The sequence below is a fragment of the Cicer arietinum genome, chromosome 7 (assembly GCF_000331145.2).
Source record: "Cicer arietinum cultivar CDC Frontier isolate Library 1 chromosome 7, Cicar.CDCFrontier_v2.0, whole genome shotgun sequence".
Taxonomy (NCBI): domain Eukaryota; kingdom Viridiplantae; phylum Streptophyta; class Magnoliopsida; order Fabales; family Fabaceae; genus Cicer; species Cicer arietinum.
The window spans coordinates 6,663,074-6,672,636 of NC_021166.2; the positions used below are offsets into that span (position 1 = coordinate 6,663,074).

Sequence of the window (9,563 nt, forward strand, 5' to 3'; positions counted from 1 at the left end):
GTCTGATTGACTCGTTTTGTCATCCCAATAAACAAGTGATTAGTGTGGATTGTCATGCATTCTCTATTTGATCATCTACCCTTCTTCTTCTTACTGTTGATGATGTCTAGAAGGAAGTGTTGCAGAATAACTATTTTCACCTTGAGTCTAGTTGGATATTTGATTCAATGGAGTATATGCATTCCCAAAGCTTGGAATTTGAAAACTTTGTTGACACATATTATTCGGTAATTGAGTAGCGGACTCAGGTGTATTATAACGAGTATTGAACGTTTTATACAATAATTCATCTTCGTTTGATGCAAAGGATACTCAATAATTGTCTTCTTGATGAGGTTGTTGATTGTCAAAATTAAATTGTTTCCTTGATGTGAACCCGTAAGATTGATGTGGTATGCGGGTAAAAGTATGAGAATGTGGTGTGTGGGTAAAAGTATGAGAAGACGGTTGAGTGTTAGGAGTTGTTGGTATATAATATTGATTTTGTTGTATTGTGTTGGGAATTGATTCCTAAAAAAATGTTGACTAGATTGTGGTGGAGGTTGGGGTGGATTGACACGAGGATCAACCAATTGGTTTTCTACATAAATAAATCGTTTAGAATTTTTGTAAAACCAAACCATGTATTCATAACTTGGTTTAAATTCAACATTTAGAGGTTCACCATGAAGAATATGATTCTCTCGTTCATTTCACTTTTGGTTCTCATCTTCGTATAATAATGTCCAACTATAGTCAACTTGATGGAGATGATTAGACTGAACGAAGAGAATTTCACGTTTTTGGGTTGAACGAACAAACGTAACATAAAATTCAATTGGCTCCAATTAAAAAATCTATACATGTTCAATTAAGGACTTCAATGACCAATAGAATCCTATGCATGGCTTCACACAGGAAAGCACTTTGAAAATGAATACTTTTGGACGGAGAAGACTGAAGTTGATGGAGAGGATTAGATTGGACGAATATAATCTCACGTTTTTGCGTCATCCGAATGTGTGGGAATATATTATGATTCCATGCCAAATCGTCTATTGGAAAGGCGATTTCCCAAAAGCATCATTCAAGGTTGCCTTTTGGAATGGTGACTTGCAAGAATCTTGTCACAAGGTCGCATGTTGGAAAGGCGACTTGCCAAAGTTGTATCACAAAATCGCATGTTGGAAAGGCGACTTGCTAAGGGAACTTTGTGTATAAGTATGTTATATCATTTTCACTACATTTCATCTCAATTTCTTATATCATATCAATCTGAATTTCTTATATCATATCAATGGCACCAAAAAATATAGTTGTTCTGATTTATTATAATGGTGTAATATGTGAAAGATAAGATATTGGTAAATATTTCAAAAGTGAGGAAAAAAAAGGTATTCGAGTTCATTTTGGATGCAACCTTACTTACTTGAAGAGAAAATTTGAAACAAAGTTGAAGTTAGAAAATAATAAGAGAATGTCTAATACAATTTTTCGACACTCTGCCTCTTTTGGACAAGGCCTAGTTCATTATGAATTGTTAAATGTTGAAGACGATGAAGATGTTGAACTCATGTTTGATGTCCATAAATAATGGTCGCAATTCAGTTCTATCGAGTTATATGTCACGTTTGAGGATGGTCATCCATTATCAGATGTTGGTCAACCATCATCCTCAACCACACCTCACCCTGAATACAACTTTCAAACACAAAAAACTTATTCTTTTCAAAATTATGAATCTTACCAACTTGAACCATATTAACCAGAACCATACCAACTCAAACCATACTTTGACAAGGTCGAAACATCTGAACCTGAATCATCTAAACCTGAACCATATATTCCACTAGATGATGTGGCCGATTTTGATCAATAAGAAATAAGTGAGGAAAGTGAAGAAGAAATATACTTTGACGAGGAAGAGAATGATGCTGATGATCTATAGCCAGAACCCCATGTAACTGCAACGACATACGATCCACAATTTTATATGCATAATCTAAACTTGGATTATGCTTAACAATCCTCTAAATTTGATATGCCTGCTAATGAACCACCTCCATTAGATGCGACTATTGAGACTGGAATGAAGTTTGATAGCAAATTAGATTGTCAACTTGCAATTAAGCACTATCACATAAAACACTCACTCAATGTTTGCTCAAATGCAGGGCTTCACTAAGCCAAAAAAATAAGCAATGGGTGATTGGTCATTTGAAGGGGCCCCATAATTGCGCAAATTCTTTTATGTCACAGGATCATACCAAACTTTACTCTAACATCATATTTGAAAGCATAAAGTCGCCTTTGAAAGTTAATCCATCAATTAAAAGGAATGTGATAATAATTGCACATATTTGGGAACGATACAACTACACAATCACCTATAGAAAGGCATGGATGGCAAAGAATAACGCTATCAAAACAATTTATGGGAACTGAGAAAAGTCTTACAATGACCTTCCAAGGTGTTGTGGGGCATGCAAAACTTTATTCCAATAACTATTGTGGAAATGGAAGTATCACTTGCATATTATGATAAATACTCTGTTATAGTGGTCTAAAATTTTCAAACGACTATTATGGGTTTTGCCTCAGTGCATATTTGGATTTAAATTTTGTAAACCATTTGTCTCCGTTGATGGAACTTGGTTGTACGACAAGTACAAGGGGACTCTGTTGTTAGCCATTGTACAAGATGGAAACAAAAATATAATTCTCATTGCTTATGCACTTGTGGAAGGAGAGATAGGGGGTGCTTGAAGTTTTTTTTGTTGAAAAATCTAAGAAGTAACGTAACACCTCAAGTCAAAGTTTGTTTGATTTCAAATAGACACGAATCCATTAAAAGTGCTTATAATAATTCAAATAACGGTTGACGTGATTCTCCGTTAACACATGTGTACTGCATCCGTCATATTGCACAAAATTTCATGAGAGAGTTAAAGGACAAAGAACTTCAAATAAAACTTGTTTGTATGAGTAATGATCTAATTCTTCTTAGTATATTTTTCACTTATCACTTTATAATACTTGATAATCTTTACATCATTCATAACAGGATATGCATTAAGTGAGCTATCTTTCAAATATTACCGCAATGAAATCAGGATGGCAAATCCAAAGGCTTTAAGATGGATCGATAGTATCTTCCCATAACAATGGACTAAACATTTCCAAGTCAGTCAACGCAGTGCTCAAGGGTACACGCAATCTCTCAATCACTGCTTTGGTACAATCAACATACTATAGATTTAGAGTTTTATATGCAGAAATGAGACAATAATACAAGGCATAATTAGCTTCTGATTGAGTATACACATATGATTGCATTGACAAGATAAAATATGAAATTGGTAAATCTAATACTCACCAATTCATGCAATTCGACCAAAATTGTTATTCTTTCATGGTGCATGAAACAATAAATCCAATAGAGGCGCGACCAATTGGTCATTTTGAAGTTAACCTTCAAAGAAAATGGTGTGATTGTGGAAAATTTCAGGCTATACACATGCCTTGTTCACATATCATAGTTGCATGTTCTTACGCTCGTCAAAACTATTTTGTGTTTCTATTTAACGTGTACAAGGTTGTTAATGTATTTAACATCTACAAATAAGAGTTTCCATCTATACCCAATGAAGGATATTGACTCACATATGAAGGTGAAAACATTGTATCACAACCCTGAAATGCGGAAAATTAAAAAAAAAGATCGTTCAAATAATACCTACATTAGAACTGAAATGGACGTTAAAGAAAAAGTGTCAAGAAAATGAGGACTATATGGGTTAATTGGTCATACTCGAAAACACTGTCCAAATGTTACAAACAACTCTAGTCAATATATGTAATTTAAAATTTGTGTTTATGTATTTTTATGAATTATATTAGTTATATATATATATATATATATTATTTTTGTTAATTTGAAAAAAATTGATTTTTTTTTGTTGAAAATTGTTTAAAGAAGGCTATTAAAAAGTAACCTCAAAGACAATGATAACTCTTAAATTATACTTCCAGAGAATGTCCTATTAAAATTTCAAATAATTTTTAAATATTAATTTACAATGGACCACTCATCAATATGGTCTACCTTAGAATTTTATATATATTATTCGATATCAAACTATAAACTAAAATAAATTAAAAAAAAGTTGATATTTTGAGATTGAGTAATATATATATATATATATATATATATATATATATATAATTATAAAATTATACATATTAATAAGTGGTCCATTGTAAATTAATATTTAAAAATTATTTAAAATAAATTTTACAATATGCATGTGTAGATTATATTTACAATTTTTTTAAACATAAATAGCAAAAGTAAATTGAAATTATTTTAACATCAAACCTTGAAATTTAAGAGCAAAAAAAAAAAAGTGGCATAGTTGATATTTTAACCCGAAAAGAAGTGTTGATGGTCATGAACTCATGATATTTTTTTACAAGTAAAATGTATTATTAGAGAGCAGGAGGAGTATTCAAAATATAAGAGTTACTTTGATGAAAAAATAAAAAAGTTGTACATAAGAGAACATACGGAGTATTCAATTTTGTGAATGGTTTGAGAACATACGGAAATTGACCAGCACAGTCTAAACTTAGATATTTTTGTGTGGCTGTTCTGGTTGTGGTCTAGTTATTAAAAAATGATAAAAATAATCTTTTAGTTCAATTTTTGTTTAAGTCATTTAAGTTTTTTTTCTTTTTGATTCGATCTTTAAGTTACAAATAGTTTGTACCATTAACCTATAAGATATATTAAATTATTCCCATGATCCTTTAAGTTTGAAATTTTTATCGAATTACTGTCATTAAATATTAAGATGTAATCGAAATATCGTAATGATTTGACCGTCAAAATTACTTTGTACATGAAAGTAGTTAAAAATATTGATAGACATTTATTACATTGTTTTTAAGAATATACATTAATTTCTTTAAATTGTTGTAGATACAATTAAGAAATATAGACAATTTATAAAATTTGATGAATATTTTTTGAATGATTAAAATGAGAAACATATTATTGCAACATTAAATATAATTTTTAATGATGAAAAGTTTTCGGTTGAACTAATTATTATCGAAGTTAAAATAAATAACTAATGTTACAAACAAAATTTAACTTAAATACTAAATCAAAATAAAATAAATTTAAAACACTTGACCGACATAATTAAGATAAATTAAAAGAAGTATTTTTGCACAAACTGTTTTATTTTATTTTTTTTTTTTATTATACTCAAACAATTTGCTTCTTTTTCTCTCGAAATTAATTTAAAATATCGCATTCGCATTGGTTCTTCTTCCTCTCATGGCTACTATCGTCTTCATACAAAAAACTAAAGGTGTTGTCTTTTCGTTTTAGAAACACCCTCTTTAGTTGTCTTATGTGTAGACAGCACTAATTGAAATCATTAAGTCCACTCAAATGAATGAATTCATTAATTGGCGGCAACTGTAATACATTATGAAATTTTGGAACTTTGGAACTTTTTTAAATGAAGATCTCCACCTTTAAGATTTACAGCATTATTTTTTTTAGGTATCGTCCACCATCTCATGTCTCATCCCAACATATATGATATAGTCTTCCTTTTCCAACCTTTTGATATTGAAGTCACTGATACCATCCATCAATGAGGCGACGTAGGGGTAGCCACAAAACCAAACCGGTGGTGGAGGCATGGATGGAGAAATAAATAGTGCTTTCAGTTAATATGTGTCCATATATATATATATATCATCTTAGGATATTACAGTTGTGACTTTTTAAAGTTATTTTTATATATTATTTTGTTCTCTTAAGCTTTTCTAATTTTATTTTGGTCGGTAAGTTTGTTTAAATGAAATATTAAAATTTGAAGTAAATCAATTTTTTAAGCAAATAAATTGCATTTTATTTAATCTTTTATATATAAATTTTATTGTTTGAATAAATTAATGTGTTGTTCATTTAAATTAAATTGAGTCATTTTTATAAATTTCAAAAGTTTTAGAGTAAAAATAAAAATAAAATGTTTAGATCAAAAATTAAATTTTAGAAAAATCGAGAGACTATTTTGAAATATTGTAAGGACCGATTTAAAAAAAATAAAATTATAAGGATCATTTTATGATTTATATATTATAAATAAAGACAAAATTTTAAATTTTTAGTTTTTAAACGGTATTTGAAATTATCTTAACTTAGATTCGACATAATATTTCATAAAATTCATTCATTTAAATTTTTTATCAGATTTATTATTCAAATAATGTAATTTACATTGAAGGATTTGAATTCTCCTAAAAAAAAATTATTTCCTCAACAAAATTCTTCATCTAAACACACTTTTAAATTATTTTTAAATTTCACTTTGATTGTTAATTAATTTTTTGTCATTTCACATTTTTTATCCCTTAAAAAAAATGTTAAGACACTTTGGACATTTTAATAATTTTTTTGTTTGAAACTGACATAAACAATCCAATTAGTGTCTCATATTTATAAATTAAGACTTTGTTTAAATTGATGAAATAAAATAGAATGGAGTTGAAAGGAGTGGTACAAAATGTGGTTCAATTGTTTGGATTTAAAAAAGATGAGTGATACATGATGGAACCCATTCCATCTCATTTCATCCTCTTCTCTTAGTTTTCATTCTTCCCAATTTAAAGTGTATGGAATCAAACCACTTAAATAATTAATTACCAGATATCCCAATTATAATTTTACAACAAAATATAAATTATGACAGTTCTTTTTCGAGTTCGATTTCGACACAAGCACACTCCATTCCCACATCTTTGCTGCCAGTCACACAACATTGCCACAAATCATATTCTACATCAATTTTGATCTACTTTGCTGCACATTTTAAGGCCTGAATTGTCTACGAAGTAAATCTATACAGTGTCCGATGCATAGATTTTGAAAAAATTATTTGTGTTAGTGTTTTTAGCTTTACTCTCTTTTTCAGAAGAAAGTAACTAAATTTAGAGAATATATTTTATGTTGTCAGTTAGTTGATTTCTGATTCATAATTTTATAACAATGGTAAAAATAAAATAAAAAAGTTATAATTAAACTTTTCAAATAATGGAATAGAAATTTTGTTTTACTCCACAGTAAAATTTCTAAATAATGAAATCAATATTATATTCCATTCTATTCTATTTCTTTTTAATTTATTCCAATCTATATCGTCCATTTAAAATATTTAAACATAGTCTAAGAGACAAAAATGTAATAAAAAACTCAAGACACTAAAATGAAATATATAAACCGACTCAAATGACTAAAAGCGTAATTTTTTTTTGTTACAAAATGGTATTTTATTTATTGAACAAATTTAAATTAAATTAAACTGATTTACATATTTTTATAATTTTTAATATGAATACTTTAGTTTTATTTTATTTTATTTTATTTCATTTTTTAGATTATATTAATAATACAATTACATTTTCTTATGATATTATGGTGATTTTTAACTCAACCTCACCTCTAGCTAACTTTTTTAATTAGAGAGAAAAAAAAAAACTGTCATGACCATTATCTATATGATCGTGGCTCATCAAACATTCATTTAAAACATGATATAATAATACTACTAATGACTAATGAGTGCTCTCACTGTCGCTTGTGCTCATTGTTTAATCTTTAATGTGTATGAGTTGGGTAAACTCTACTTGTAATTGGACCGATTGATTTTCACGTTGCATAGTTGAGTTTTTCTTTTTTGTAGGCCCAGCATGCTTTTAATTAATTTAATTGAAAAAATATATGATACAGTGATTTATGATATATTGTCCCCTTTTATTTTTATTTTGTTCATCAAAAGAATTATTAAAGTCTTGCACTCCCAAAAGCTAAACTAACAAGCAATTTTAATTTGTAACTTATTTACCGTTAATTTGTAACTTATTTACCGATGACATAAGATAATTTAAGTTAGAAACACCTTTTTCATTGCTAAGTAAGTAGTAAATTATTTGTTTTTGACACTTAAAGCCCTCGTCTTAGTTTGTAACAGTTAACTATTGTTTGTGTTGCAATTTGCATGATTAATTCCAAGGTTGAAAAGAAGTATCCGTGTTAGATATGATTTTCCGAAAATGTTATATTTATATATGTTTTTGCTTTTGGTGCACTTTCTGTTTTTCTGATATGTTAAGCTCTTACACAAGTCTGGAAACATCATATATTGGATAAATATCTAATACTCATTTTGTATTTATACATCATAAAAAATATTAATAATTGTTCGATTTTGATAAGACAATTCAAAAAAATACATTTTATTTTATAAATAAATACCAAATTTAAATTTAAATTGAAGAGTTTGATTTTAAGTGGCACGGCTATCCCCAATGCTAAACAAGGGATGGCGGTGTTGCAGTAGAAATTAAAAGGAAGCGGTAGAGTTGTTTGTTATTTCCTCTCTCTCGTTTGTTGTTGAAGCTTCACTAAACTTCAATTCAAATTTCTCACATGCACGGGTTTCTATCCTTTCCACTTTTCTAGAATATTCCAATTCCCTTCTCATCTCAACTGTTTTCCCCATCCTTTTTTTTTTCTTTTCATCACAGCAAGCTATAGTTTGATTTTCGAGCATCGCGTTCCAGATTACTCTTCCTCTTATAGTTAAAACTGAGTATGAAACTCGACCTTGATTTGTAGCTATTAACAATTTCGCGTTGGAAATTCACGAGTCAATTTGTGTTTCTAGGTCATTTCTTTGAATTTCGAATTGTAAATGATCGTTGAAAAATAATATGAAGAAAGTGAGGAGAAAGATTGGAAAGTATGAAGTTGGTAGAACTATTGGCGAAGGTACATTCGCTAAGGTTAAATTTGCAAAAGACTCTGAGACAGGGAAGAGTGTTGCTATTAAAGTCATGGCTAAGACCACTATTCTCAAGCACAAAATGGTTGACCAGGTCCCAATTTTTTCCTTTTCTAAAGCTATGAGAATAACATGAATTTCAATTTCAACTATATTGTTAATAGTATTTATGTTTTGGATCATGCTTGATAGTTTATTGATGTTAGTGTTCCTGGAAATTCATATTGTTGATAAAGCATGAGTTTTACTCTTTCTTTAAATGTTTACTAAATCAAATTTTTAATGGAAATAAATGATAATAATTTCAAGTAGAGATAAAGAGCATGATCATTATACCTGAGATCATGCTTGGTTATTGGTTGGATTTTGTGATTTTTAAGGAGTGAAATGAGATGGAACGTTACAATCTTGTGTTTTGTTTGGTATTGAAGAGAATCGACGGATGACTCCATTATGTCTATGTTTAATATGGTATATGGTATAATTGATTACAAAGAAGAAGAAAAGTAATGTGTTTTCAACAACAAAAAAGAAGCTAATGTATGATTTTTATGTTGGACTGGCATTTTTTGGGTCTAATAAAACACGGCTTGGTCCCAAAAGGATTTTGGAAATAAAACAAGTGAGTTAGATGGGTTGAGCCATTTTTACAGCTATTTTTGGGTAAAAGGAATATGTATTGCTTCACTTTTGCGATCAAATACTATTTCCAAGATTGCAGGA

General features: G+C 29.0%; 1 protein-coding gene across 2 annotated transcripts in view; it reads left to right on the forward strand.

Annotated features, from left to right (window-relative positions):
* The first annotated feature begins 8,309 nt into the window (after positions 1 to 8,309).
* LOC101507330 (CBL-interacting serine/threonine-protein kinase 24) overlaps positions 8,310 to 9,563 on the forward strand; it is a 9,184-nt gene continuing 7,930 nt past the window's right edge. Inside the window, exon 1 of one of the 2 annotated variants that reach the window (XM_027336723.2) lies at positions 8,310 to 8,934. In XM_027336723.2, the coding sequence (XP_027192524.1) occupies positions 8,770 to 8,934 (165 nt within the window). In that variant the 5' untranslated portion in view covers positions 8,310 to 8,769. The remainder of the gene's footprint in view (positions 8,935 to 9,563) is intronic. The other variant, XM_012718074.3, reaches the window with a different exon arrangement.